The 14320-nt window shown below is 49.0% G+C and overlaps 1 protein-coding gene across 1 annotated transcript; it reads right to left on the reverse strand.

Moving 5' to 3' along the window:
• Positions 1-1740: 1740 nt before the first annotated feature.
• MKS1 (MKS transition zone complex subunit 1) lies at positions 1741-14091 on the reverse strand. Its single transcript, XM_064394499.1, has 17 exons — positions 13952-14091; positions 13666-13879; positions 12765-12920; positions 12332-12429; positions 12030-12158; positions 11616-11720; positions 10790-10898; positions 9877-9933; positions 8919-8961; positions 8368-8430; positions 7251-7321; positions 6401-6464; positions 4808-4915; positions 4158-4291; positions 3405-3487; positions 3217-3314; positions 1741-2740 (listed from the first exon to the last, which is right to left on the reverse strand). Exons 1-17 carry the CDS (start codon positions 14047-14049, stop codon positions 2634-2636), a joined length of 1737 nt encoding a protein of 578 aa, XP_064250569.1. The 5' UTR covers positions 14050-14091; the 3' UTR covers positions 1741-2633.
• Positions 14092-14320: the final 229 nt, after the last annotated feature.

The raw sequence follows: 14320 nt of genomic DNA on the forward strand, positions 1-14320 counted from the left end.
GGCTCTCAAGAACCCATCATAGCTCCAGTCTGATCAAAGGAAGCAGACAAAGCCCCAGAGAAACCAGCTATGCTGCTGCAGCTGGTGCAGCCAGAGCTGGGGGGCTGCCAGCCACACACAGACCCCAAGTCTCACTGCAAATGCTCTTTGAATTTGCACTTTTATAAATTAAACTGGCAAATTTTCATACACATGTACACATGTGAAAATGATCTTTTAGTCACAACTGGCATTTGAGCTCTGAGCCTGCCAAGGGATCTGGCTTGGACAGGAGGTGTGCACAGCTGGAACTGAAGCCATGAGGAGGCCATTGCTGGAAGTGTCCCTACAGCTCTCACTGGAAGGGTGCCCACAGAGGGAAACTCAACAGGGGGAGAGGAAGGACTGTTGTGGGTGCACAAGAGCTTGCTGCAGATTCTTGGGGGTCCCAGAGTGAGGAGCTATGATGGGTTCTTGAGAGCATTTGCTGAGGGGTCTCTTCAAACCAGCTTTTACCACCACCACTTTATTCTGCCAGGCCAAGGAGGCTGCAAGCACAACAGTGAAGAACTGCAAAGAGTCTCTTTGGAAGAATTGCTTGCTTGGTTCTAGTAAATTTTAATTTTAAAATTTTCCTCTCAAGTTTCTCTATCCAGAGTAATAAGTAGCAAAATTATATAATTATGCTTAGTGCATCTCACACTCAGGACAATAAATCCTGCCATAATAACTGGTCAATGAGTCAGGAACCTGACCTCATCAGAAAATTCCACTCTAAGAGGATCTGCCATTGGCATCACCTTGATTAAAAAGGCGTTTTGTTACTTTATTGATAAAAAATTATTCTTGTAACCTTGTAACTCCATCCTGAGAAGCATTTCAGAGAAATGCAGTTCAGTTATTGGTGATAAGCACCACAAAAACACACAGAAGAGTGTGATAAACACACAAGGCCACAATGTGAATAATGATTAAAATAAAGAGATAAGTGCTACTTATCAGATACTCACTGAATGCTTTTCCTCCTGGGTCATGGACCATTACAGACCATGACTGAACAGAGATCAGTTCTGCTGCTCCAGCACCACATGTGGTACCTCCAGAGTGGTCACATCAGCACCAGGCACATCACCCAGCTCCAGGCCAACGACACAGCTCTGCTGCACAGGCCAGCATCACCCAACACATCCTGGCAGCCTCCTCCATCAAGATGAGGGGCAACAGGCAAGGAAGGTGAACAAAAGTCCACTTATAATTGCAATTGCCAAACAGATTCAGGCTGCCAGACAGATCTAGGAATTACAGCAAAAGTCAAGGAAGAACAAACTCTGAGAGTTGCTGACTCCTTTTTGGAGTTTGTTTTCTCATTGAAGACTGGGACAACCTCAACATGGCAAGAAGGGAGTGAGGAAAACAATAGAGCACCAGGGAATAAGGGGATGTTCCAATAACCACACACATGGCTGTAACCATGAATCTCTTGCTCCCTGTGAAGGAGGAATGTGCAGAGCAAAAGAAGGATGGCCAATTCATATTTCATATCCTGCCTCTGAATCCTAAATTCACAGACATATTCAAACCTGCATGGTCTGAGCTTGAGATTTCTCTTCCCATGCTTTGTTTGGAACAGAAAATACATGGAAATGTGACTAGTGCACAAAGCAGCACAGCACTGTCAGTCTGCAGGGAGCTATGTTCCTCTGAACTTGAGACAGAAATAAAAATAGGGGGGAAAATGAGAAAATAACAGAAGAAACTGGGTAAAGAGTGGGTAAACACAAGCTTTCCCAGGAAGCACCACAGTGTTCTGCAATCAGAGATGCAACAATGAACCACCAACAAATATCAACCTCAAATGAACAGCTTGAGCAGTTCAAAGTTCAGCTGCTGTGCAAATGTTATCAACTGCTCTCACTGTCTGCAAACCTTCCAACCCCTAAAGCTCTGGGGTGAACTGAGGGGAAGGTGTGTTTTCAATTGTGCTCCTGAACAAAGAAACTTCCTGCTCACCACTGCAGAGCCAGGCCTTATGGGCACACAAGAAAATGCAGAATGTAATCCTTTTGTCCTGTTCTCCATCTGTCTTTCTTTGCTTTAATTTCTTATATTACATGTGGCAGAGAGCTCTCTCTCTAGGAATGAATTAGTCTTAAGGTAGAGGTGGATGGATTAATTTTACTATTGATTGTCCTGTACACAACAGCTAATAACAATTATCAGCATTTCTCAAGAAGTTATCTATTGATTCCATTAATCTCAAAAAGCATCCATGCCTTGGCCTTCAACATCACCCTCTTCTCTAAGAAGAAAACTAAATGTACAATTTTTCTCATTATTTCCTTTTCAATCCCTGAAAAGGTGTTACAGGGTTCACAGGTTCCATGCCAGTATTTCAGAAGAAATGTGAAAAACTGGCTGTATTGTTAGAGCCTGGTAACAACAGGCCTTGAAAAACTGGGCTCCTTCCACAGATACTCGTGGAAATGCAAATTCTGGGTCTGGAGGTGTTACAAGCTCTCTCCTCCATCCAAGGAAAACCACAAAGGAAGGGCTTCTGAAGCTTCCAGGCACCAGCACTGGGACTCCTGCTGAGGGGTGGGAGCTTGTGCTGGAGGGAGGACGCCAAGTGCTCCAAGCAGCAGCAGAGGTGACGCTCAGGGCTCCAGGGGATGGGGCACAGCAGAGGCAGAAGTGCTGATGAGGTCCTGGGGAAGGCTCTCCCGCGCTTCCTGCATCCGGCGCCGAGCCCGCTGGAAAGCCTCTACAACACAGAGGTGACAGCAGGCCAGAATGGGTAAGACAGCCTCAGGGAAGGGGAGGGATGTGTCTTTTCAGGGAACATCATCTCTCCTGGTGCAGGATCCCACTTCCTATGAACAGGTTACAACACCAAAGCACCTGGTGCTGCTCCACCTGCTGCTCTCTGATTTCTGTACACAATGGAATCAGGCAGAGAGCCTGTGCCTTAGTGCCACCAGCTCTGCCCAGTGCCAGGCAAGGCTGGGCAGCCCAGTCCAGGCTGTGCCCTCACACAGTGGTTATCCCTCCTGCCTGCTCAGAGCTGATGCCTCCTGAAGTTGCCAGCTCAGAGCAGAACCTTTAACCTCTGCCATGGACTTTGAGAGGTCACAGGGAGGGGAATTACTTCCACAGTAATGGATTATCCTGAAATACCCTGCCCACCCTATAAAAAGGGAGCCAAATCTCACCAAGACAGAATGACACTGAAGGCCCTACCCAAAACATTGTAGACAGAGCTCTGCTGGCTGAAGCCTCCCAGTCGGTCCAGTACACTCTGCATGCGCTGTCTCAGGGCACTGTTCTCCACAAAGGCTCTGCACAGGAGCACAGCAGCAGGTCAGGGCTGCCAAAACCAGCACAGGAGAGGGATTTGATGGAGCTCATACTCCCTTTGCTGCACTCACCTGGACTGCTGCAGGCAATAGAGCCGGAAGGTGACGCTCCCTGTGGTCTCTGTCCGGAAGCCAAAGCGGCTCAAGCGCTTTCCCTGCAGGGATGGCACAGGTTAGAGCAACCCCACAGGGAAAACAAGCATGTTCCACCAGAGCACAAACTCCTGTGGGCACAATCCCCCCTTCACTGCAAGGCTGGAAAGAAGGGCACATAGTTCCAGGCTGTGTGAGGACAGGATCTAAACGTGCAAGCTGACAGTGCAGTGCTTGGGCAGGGTTCCAACAACTGCTTCAGGGCTTGTTCCCACACAAAGGTGCCACTAACATCTCCCTGCTCACTACACCAGCAGCCACCTCTGCAACTTACTGAAGAACATAAAGTTTCTACCTGCCTCACATCCATTAGCTTCTTGCTTCAAGATTCTGTTCTGCTCTGGAAGCTGTTCCAGGCATAATAAACAGCCTAAATTCCTCACAAAAATCAAGGAGAAGTCTACAGCTGGAACAAAATGCTGACCTGACCAACACTGTATAAGCAGGGGAAGCCAAGGCTTTGGCCCATGCTCCCCCACTTCTCTAAGCTGCTCACTCCTCAGAAGGCACAGCTCTGCCTCAGTGTTTGCTCATTCCTCTGCTCAGGATTACAAGACTCACAGAGGAGACATTTCTTTAGTGAGAGGGACACGACCAGCAGCTCATCCTTGTTCAATGGGACACCTGAACCCAAGAGGAAAACTCAAGAGGCTCCTCTGCAGCTGTGCCCACCTTGAAGGTCGATGGTATCCGGACGTAGGTTAAATCCTCCAGCTCAGGAGATCCCCCAATGAAAAACCTCCTCATTTCAGCAACAGGTCCCAGACCCACAGGACGCCAGGTAGGGATGGTGAGCATGTGGACACCTGGCCCAGGACAAGAGGACAGCTTAGCAGCTGTGACCTCTGATGTATTCAGCCACAGAGGACAGCAAAGGCAGGTGGATACCTGCTGACCCAACCCAGAGCTGTCTAGAAATGGAAACACTGCAGAGCATCAGAAATGTTCTAAAAGCATGTTCCCATTGAGTTAGCCCATTCTAGTCACACAGCCAATGCTGAAAGTGCCCTCTGCCCAACAGCAGCATCTCCCCATAGCACACAGGGGTTACCCCCAGATCCCATGTGGGACACACAGAGTTACTGCCATTGTACAGGTGGATGCATCACCCCAGAGCTTTATCACACCAGTTGTGATGGCAGTATCAAAGGATCAAGGGCAACAGCTCCAGATGTGCCTCACATTCTTCTTTGCTGCACCCCAGACAGCTGACTGCTCCCTTCAGTACCCCAAATCCCTGGGACTGGCTGAATCACTTCCCAAGAGGAACAACACAACTCATTCTCCCAGACAATTAACACAATGTCCCAAGGATGTTTTACCTGGACATGTTGGCAGCACCAAGGACCCATATCCTTCCACACGATACCTCTGCCAGAAATCCAGGGAGAGGACCTCAAAGTAGAGAACAGGCCACTGAGGGAGACTATCTGCAAGATGGGGAGCAGGTCACAGCTTTGGGAAGGAGACTATCAGTGAGAAAAAGCATGCTAAATACCGAACTCCACTAGCAGGAAGCCAAAGAATCAGAGAATCATTTAGCTTGGAAAAGACCTCCAAGATCATCGAGTCCAACCTGTGACAAATCCCCTCCTTATCACTCAGACTAGAGCACTGAGTGCCACCTCCAGTTGTTCCTTGGACACCTCCAGAGATGGGGACTCCATCACCTCCCTGGGCAACCCCTTTTAGTGCCTGACACCCATTATGGGAAGAAATCCCTCCTAGCGTCCAGCCTGAACCTCCCCTGGTGCAACCTGAGATTTCCTCTTGTCCTGTCCCTTGTTCTTGGGAGTAGAGCCCAATCCCCAGCTGGCTGTACCCTCCTGACAGGGAATTGTAGAGTGAGAAGATCCTCCCTGAGCCTCCTTTTCTCCAGGCTGAGTCTGCCCAGCTCCTTCAGTTATTCCTTGTGCTCCAGACCCTTCCCCAGTTCTGCTCCCTCTCGGGACACATTCCAGCACACTTCCACCACAGTCCTTTCCGTATTTCTTCTACAATGACTAACGAAGATTTATAGTTGATTAGTTTCCCCTATAAAAGTTGAACCCTCAGATTTGAGGATGAAAACAGAATTATTGAGGATAAAAATTAGGTAAAATCCTTTAAGAGCAAGTCCAGACTGGGCTGTCAATTGCCTTTGAGCAGACAAGACAATCTTTCATGAATGATCTGAAGCCAAACAGCAGAACTTGTTTATCTTTGACCTTTCCCACTGCTACTGGAGGAATATTAACCTGGATTCTCCTACATCTCTCCAAGCATTTATTTCTTCCACAGTGAAACAAACTCATTTTGTTTTTTCTAGTCTGAAAATTCATTAGTGTTGGTTGAATACCCAGATCCAAAGTGTACATTGGATTCAAGTGGCAAGGCATGCCACAGTGCTGTCCCTAGCAATTGTATCCACAGAGCAATAGGATTGGTGAAGAAGCAGCAGGAACAGGCAGCAGAGAAGCTCAGCTTAAAATAGAGCTGAAGTTTCAAAGTGACATGAACTATCTAGGGATTATACAGGTCACTGAGCACGTCTACAAATGTAAGACTCAGCACAGAGTTTTAGCTGTGTATAAAAAAGCTGCCTGGTTCTCCAGCTGCAGCATCCCAGGGCTCTGTGCAGGCACAGCAACATAGCCCTGCACTCCAGGTTTAAAGAGACAAGCCAAGATCCAAGTAGTTTTCCAACTGGATAATGTTGCCTACAGCCTAGAAACAAGGCAACATCAATGAATCCATAAAAATGCTAATGGATTCCTGGACAGGGCAAACACAGGATGTGTCCAGGGGCTGTGTGGTGACAGGGTGAACTTTTGTTGAACCAGAAACATTTCCCTCTGTCATTTCATCTCCAATGGGACAGACAGCATGACAGCTACAGTGGGACCAAAGGATTTCAGAGTAACAAGGAAACACACCTTCATCTTCTTGGGTGTAAAATATGTCCACAGTAAAGGGGTAGCAGAAGTATGCCACATTGTCCTAGAAAAAAAACAGGGCAGAGATCAGACTCCTTCACAAGAGAATTCATCACCAGCATTGCAGAGGGCATAGAGAGCTGGTAGAAAGGAACTAATAGTAGAAAGCAGGTGATGCTGCCCACAAAGATCAACTGCATCCCACTAACAAACACGTGACTGCAGGATGGACCTGCATACACTCCCTAGTGCCATGTTGATGGAATAGGATGTTGAAAATAATGGAAAAGGGGAGTGACACACCTCAAATGAAAACTCAGTCAATTGCATAACTACAGAGCAGCCTCACACTTTACAGGAGCCAAGCCAAGCACAGTACGCCAAACAATGGTATTACTAAAATGTTGTATGATAATTATTTTTGTAATATGAAAACATAAAAAAAAACATTAAAAAGCTGATAAAATTCAAAATTAACATAGAGTCTCTGCACATTCCTGCCCCAGGCAAGATGGAACAATGCCTGGTTAACTCAGAGCACTGGAGAACACAAAAATCAAAGCTCCAAAGGCAATCAGTCAGCAAAAATGAATAAAAAAGTGAGAGTCTAGAAAATGCTTGGGATTAGTTTTATTTGGTTTGGTTTTATGTGGAGACAGTGAAAAAAAATTTTTGTACCCTTGAAAAAACGACAAGTATAATTAGAATAAGGAGAATCCCAAACATGCTCTGGTCTTGAAAGGAGCCCCCAACTCAGGCTACTTGCTGAATCTATCTGTAGCTTGTTACACATGTTCCACTCCAGAGACTGCCTGTTCAAATTGCCCTGCAGGTGTGGAAGTGTCCTTACCAAGCCCACTGCCTTGGTGGCACAGGTCTGCGTCACTCCTGAGAGCTGCTGGAACGGGGAGCTTGACCACTCTGCAGGGGACAGGAGAAGATGAAGGCTTGGGGTGAGGCCAAACTCACAAACCAGAGCAGCTCACAGGAGAATGTGATGACTGATGTTACCCACCCTGACATTCACAGAATGATTCAGGTTGGAAAAGCCCTCCAATATGACCAAATCCTACCTGTGACCAATCCCCACCTTGGAGATTGGTCAACCAGGTCACAGCACTGAGTGCCACATCCAGTCATTCCTTGGACACCTCCAGGGATGGAACTCCACCACCGCCCTGGGCAGCTCCTTCCAATGCTTCACCACCCCTTCCACAGAGAAATTCTTCCTCATGTCCAACCTGAACCTCCCCTGGTGTAACCTGAGGCTGTTTCCTCCTGTCCTGTTACTTGTCAGGGAGCAGAGCCTGACTCCCACCTGGCTGCACTCTCCTGTCAGGGAGTTTTAGAGAGTGAGAAAGTCCCTCCTGAGCCTCCTCTTCTCCAGGCTGAGCCTGGAGCTAGCTAGCTCTCTCAGCTGTTCCTCAAATGACTTTTCCCTGTCCTGTTCCAGGCATTGCTCTTTAGAACACCCTGAACTGTCCATGAAAAGCACCAACTCATGTCAAGAGAAAAGCAGAGCCTTATCTAAATGTACTGAGTATCAGAAGTGGTATCTTGACAGATATATCCAGGGAGGGGAGGCAGAGCCATAGCTTAAGGAGAATTAAACATGCAGCAGGATTTGCCTGTAAGTCCTGGGAGCCTTATTTATACATCAAAATTTAATATTTTAATATCAGCACAAAGCATGATGGCAAGCTGAAATCAGACAAGGTCACTGTGATGGGGAGCACAGGAAAGCTGTTCCCTGCAAGATAAGGAATGAAGTCTGGGCAGACTGGTCACCACCACCTCTATGTCCCAGTCTGAGCTGAGTTCTGCCATTTTAGCTCTGAAGGCCTCTGACTAGATCCCAGTTCAACATTAATTTTTGCTGACTCCCAGCAGAGCTGGTCTGATGGACCAGCCAAAGCCTGTTTCACCTCTTCAGCTGCTGTGATGTGGCTGGGAATGCGAATACTCACGGTCAGGCAGCTCCAGGAAGAAATGCACATAAAGGTTGTCATACTCATAGCCTTGAGCTGAAACTGAGGAGAGAGAATGAACTTCAGCTGTTTGATTCCACATGAATTCTTCCAGCATTCACTGTAGATTTTTGGGAGAGCCACCACCAATAACCTCAAGGAAAATCAGTTACTGCTGGAAGCTGGGAAAAGCCTTCAAAGTAACAGGAGACAACCCACAGAGAAGATTCCTCCTCCAGACTAGCCCTGTCTCTGTTTCACTAACCAGATGAGGGAGTTCACACATTTAATTGGTTTCTTTGAGAAATTAATAGATATTATAGCAATCTGCTCTCCTTTTTTCAGATCTATGCCTTCTCAGAACAGCTACAGCATTTGTAACCTCCAACCTGTAAATTCCTCTCAAGGGATTAGTCTGCAGGAAACAGGGAGGAGGAGGAGGAAGTAAAGGATTCTAGGGCCTCTTGAACCTAGGGATTCAAAAATCCTTGGATCATACCCTCAGCTATCCTAGCACACCCACACTGGCTCTGTTTGGAATAAGAACTCACCTATTTCTCCATTCACGAAAAGTCTCAGAGTACCAGGAAGAGGCTGGAAAAATTAGCAGATAAACAAGGTAAAGAGCTCAACAACCAACCACTGGTGCAACCTCAACAATTCCTTCCCAACAGCATCTCACACAGGTATTTCATGGGTTTTCAGACATGAATGATTTACTGCTCTGGCCAGGGAGTAGGCATGATTTGTCCTATCACTTCCAGCAGTGAACAGTCTCTCTGGAAAGAGACTCTAAAGAGACCAAATCCCCCAAAGCCCAGCCTGCAGGAATTTACTGTTCAGTAAATAGGTCTCTTACAGATGTCAAGATCAATATAACACACAGTGAGAAGCCACTTGCAGAAATCACAGTCCTGCTTCTGTCATGTTCCTGCATTTGACCACGATGAGGGAGCAGGGGGAAGCACTGGCAGCACTCTATCAAAGTACTGGAAAGCACAACTTTCACTGTTTTGTATTGTATTTCACTGATGTGTATTCACTGTATTGTCAAACAATATTTGAGCAAAAAAAAGATTGCTGTTTAGATAATTCAGTGAGAATGAAAACTGCATGAGTCTGAGGGGCTGTTGATTTGCACAAAGTGGCACACAGAGCTGTTTGACACTGAAGAAGTTAACAGCAATCAGTGTCCCTGAAGACATAAACCCTCTTTCCTTCTCAGAGTACTACAATCAGAGGCCTTGAGGCACTGCACACAGCCCCACAGAGACTGCGGTGTTCAGCAGGCCCTGAACAGGCAGGATGGATCCCTGCAGACCCCAAATCCACTGCCACTTGCCCCTTCTGACCCAATTTTCTGCTTGAAGCCACAAGGTAAAAGCTGCCAATCCCCCTTCAGAGCAAAACAGTCTTTGGAGACCGTGCTGCAAGTGTAAACTGTGTGAGCCAGGTCACCAGACCCCAAACAACAGAGCTCCAGTCCCTGCCAGTGCCTCTGGAACTCACCATTTCAAAGTCTGAGCCCACGAGCCCATTGAGGTAATCCCTGTGCCGCCCGTACAGCTGGGAACACACACAACAACAAAAAAGAGTGGCATTTTAATTATATCTGCTGTTATGTACTGCAAAACTTAAAATGTATATAATTTAAACTCAAATCATTACCAGGCGTAGCATATGTGGGGTTGTTACAACAAATATGGAGAATACAAGTATCTAATAGAACACAGATGCATAACTGCTAACACTGCACAGAAGTTCAGCTTTGGTTCTCCAAGGCCAGTTTTAAGGGAAAAGAAGCTCTGAAGAATCAGATCTTAAATGATATCTGAAAAACACAGGTACAAACTATTCCAAGGAAATGGGCAGGCAGAGATCAGTGTGGTGAAATCATGATTTCCTTGGTGACCACAAAACCAGTAAGGAAATGCACAAGTAAAAATCTAAACCAAAAAGTACTTTCATAAACTGTCAAATGACAAAAAGGCAATTCAGAAAAATCAAGATGTGAAACAGGATCCCAATATCCTGGGACATTACAGGTAAAAAGACATCATTTAGTAAATATACAGGCAGCTAGAGGAAGATTAAAGAAAGGGCTTGCCCACTGCTCTAAAGGGAAGGAAAAACACTTGCAGGTGACACTAGAAAGGCATGGACTTGGGTTCTTGCATCAGTTCTCACTCTCTAAAGCACTGCAACCAGAGGCAGGACAACTACAGACAAGGTCTCTTTAAGGAATAAGGTATGAAGCAGAGAGTATTTGCTGCAGTTCTCAGATCCCCGAGCATGATGAGGCTCAGGGCAGTGACATTTTATCACTTCAGGCGTGCCGAGCACGAGCAGCTACATCTCCATGATGATCTGAGCTGCCTCTGTTACTCAGAACTAGTGAATATGCTCCATGGCCAGCACTCACCTCTCTGAACACACGCTGCTCACGCTCCTCCTCCTCTGGCTGCACCTGGGCAGATGCATTCTCAATAGTGTATTCCCACACCTCTCGCTTCTCTCCATCCAGCTCGATCCTGCAGAGCCCCAAAACACATGGGAAAAACTCCCCCACTATGCAGAGAATAGGCACAGGTATCAATGGGGCCATCCTGACCCAGCAGTGTCCCCTCTACCCAGCCTGTGCAGGGGGACAAGGGCACTCACAGCCCTCTCCTCACTCCCAAGTACCTGCCAGCAGCATTCCCTGAAAATGGAAGACTTGCTTGCATCCACCACATGCATAACGTAATTTTACAAGGGATGTAGTGATAGAACAAGGGGGAATGCCTTCAAACTGACAGAGGTAGGGTTAGATGGGTATTAGGAAGAAATTCTTCTCTGTGAGGGTGGTGAGGCCCTGGCACAGGGTGCCCAGAGCAGCTGTGGCTGCCCCATCCCTGGAAGTGCCCAAGGCCAGGTTGGACAGAGCTTGGAGCAGCCTGGGATAGTGGAAGGTGTCCCTGCCCATGGCAGGGGGTGGGATGAGATGCCTTTAAGGTCCCTTCCAGTCCAAACCATTCCATGATTCCATGATAACCTGCATCCCTAGAGACTTGCCCCAAAGCCCCACACAGCACACACACAGTGACACTGAGCGTAAGCACACAATAATATTTTTCTAAAAATCTCTGAAATAAATGAAATATTTCTCAATTTAAGTGCTGATCCCCTGCCCGAAGGGTGGCCAGGAAACAGCCATTTCAGCCCCTAGCCCCCAGTCCCAGGAGAGGTGCCAGCCCTGCCCCACTCACCGGTAAGCTCCTTTGGTGCCCGTGAAGTCAGGCTTCACTGTGATCACCCCATTGCCATCCACCTTGATTGTGCACAGCACATTTTCATACTCCCTGTGACCAAGCCTGAAGGAAAATACAGTCTAAACAGAGAACACAGACACTCTCTTGCTCTGGAACACCAGAGCTGGTAAAGGAACTTGGGGGTACAGAAGGGAACACATACACACTTTCCTACATTGGTTTAGAAGCCTTTTGGATGTATACACTCAGCTACCTCCCAACTGAAGAAAGAGACAGAAAGAAATTGCAGCCCACATTACTGAGCTCTTGAAATTCTCCCCCCTTAACTAATGAAAGAAACAAGAGTTTTGAGTAAGGAGGAGAGATGGATTTTCTTTTGGAAAATTATGATCACTTCAGGATTTTACTTACTTCCCATAAGGTCCCAAGTCCCCCATGATGTACATGGTCTGCACAGGTGTGTTAATTACATGATTGTTCTTTATAAATTCTTCTGAAGGTTCCCAGGTGATGATTTTTGACTTCAGAGAACTTGCTTCTCTGTCAACAAGAGAACAGCAACAGTCACAGCTCACCTCAGCAGCACCAAACCCACCATGATGAGGAGTCACAGTGCTGGATTACATGTGTGACACAGCACAAGCCACCAGCTCCCACGGACCAGGCACACTGAAACCTGCAAGAACAAGTTCCAAGCCCAAGTTTGAACTCACACAGGCCTACGGTCCTGTCTTCTCCTCCTCACATTGGCCATCCTCTCAACCAGATACGATGGCACCTCATGATCCGAGTCAGTTACCTTCTGGCAGAGCTGCAAGAACAGACAGGAACCAGCTTAACTGGACATCTTTCCCAAACACAGCTCTACTCTTACAGGAGGGAACAGATATACACACAACCACGTGCAAGGACAAATTGCTATATGACTGCAGAATTCCTTCACTTTTCTGGTGGCAAAACCCAGCAAGCTTCCTACAGAGCAGTGCTCCTACAGAGCCAAGTCCCTCTGGCTGTCCCGACCATTGCTCTGAACCAGAGACATCCCTCCCCAGGTCTGGGGCACCAAGGGAAACTGCTTTGCAGCAGTGTGTTCTCCTGCACTCAGAGTATCTGCCTGGCTGAGAACCAAGATATGAGAGCTGGTACCTCCTCTAGGTTGGTGAATCGGTCGTGGTCAGTGTAGGTGAAGATGCGACAGTTCTTCCGACCTCCAGCCTTCTCCAGTTTCCGGATCTCCTCATGGTACTGCCAGTCCAGGGGAGTCTGGCAGGCTGACTCATTCAGGTACAGATCCACCTCAAACTGACAGCACCACAGGTAAAGCACAATAGCTGCCTCTCACCAGCTTTGGCAAAACCACAAACACTTTTCAGCTTCTTTCCAAAGCCACCCCAGAGACAAGACCCTTTGGGAATCCCAGCAAATAACCGAGCTCCAGAGCAGCTCCAACACTGCTCAACATGTGGCAGCCAGCAGCACCACTGATGCCCACCTGGAAAGCCTTGGGCACAGCAGCTCACCCTGAAACAAGGAACCCCACAGTGAGTTGAACAAAAGGGGGTGTCAGGAAGCTCCCCCAAGCCTGTCCAGATCTGGACAGGACAGGAGACATGGAGCTCCTGGAGCAGAGGGTGACAAAGTTCATCAAGAAACACCTTTCTTACAACGAAAAGCTGAGGGAGCTGGGGCTGTTCAGCCTCGAGAAGAGACATTGAGAGGGTACCTCATCCCTGTCTGTATCTGAAAGGAGGGGTCAGAGCACGGACGAGGCTCTGCTCCTTGGGGACCAACAATGGGACAAGTGGAACGGGCAGGAACTGATGCCCAGAAAGTTCCACTTGAACACGAGGAAGAACTTCTGCCCTGTGCGGTTACCAAGCTCTGACCAGGTTGCCCAGAGAGAGCGTGGAGTCTCCCTCACTAGAGGTATTCCAAAGGCAGCTGGACACAAGCCTGAGCAGGGGAGTCGGACTAGATGACCCCAGTGATCCTCTCCGATCTGACCCATTCCACGAAGTCCCTCCCGCCCCCCTCTCCGTGCACCCACCTGGCTGAAGAGCTTCTCCTGCCACCCCACCTCGACCTCCTCCTCCTCGTCCTCCCGGGGTCTCTGGGCGCCTGCGCGAGAGGCCGCGGTAACGCGCAGCGGCACCGCTCCCGCGTCGGCGGCGCGGTCGGCCCGGCCCGGCCGCTCGGGGCCGGCGGGCGGCGGCACCCGCGGCAGGAGAGGCCCGGCCGGCGAGACCCGCTGGATACGGACCCTGCGGGGAAGGAGCGGAGCGTCACGGCTGTGCGGCCCGGCGGAGCCAGGCCGGGGCCGGGCAGGCGCTCACCGTAGGCGCAGGTTGCGGATGGGGTCCCGGGAGCGGTACACGGCGGGGTCCCGGGAGCGGCACACGGCGCTGCCCCCGCGCCGCGCCGCGCCCGCCATGGCCGCGCTCCGGGGAAACCGGCGGGCACGGCTGGGCAGCGCCCCCGCGCGGCCGGAGCCTCCGCGCGGCCGGGCCCGCTCCGCGCACGGAGCCCGCAAAGCTCCGCGTGAGGGAGAGTCCCGCACACCCTTCTGTGTCAGGGAGAGTCCCGCACACCCTCCGTGTGAGGGAGGGTCCCACACACCCCTCCGGGGAGGGAGGGTGCCATACACCCCTCCGTGTGAGGGAGGGTGCCACACATCCTTCCGTGTGAGGGAGGGTCCCACAGAC

The sequence above is a fragment of the Passer domesticus genome, chromosome 19, assembly GCF_036417665.1.
Source record: "Passer domesticus isolate bPasDom1 chromosome 19, bPasDom1.hap1, whole genome shotgun sequence".
Lineage (NCBI taxonomy): Eukaryota > Metazoa > Chordata > Aves > Passeriformes > Passeridae > Passer > Passer domesticus.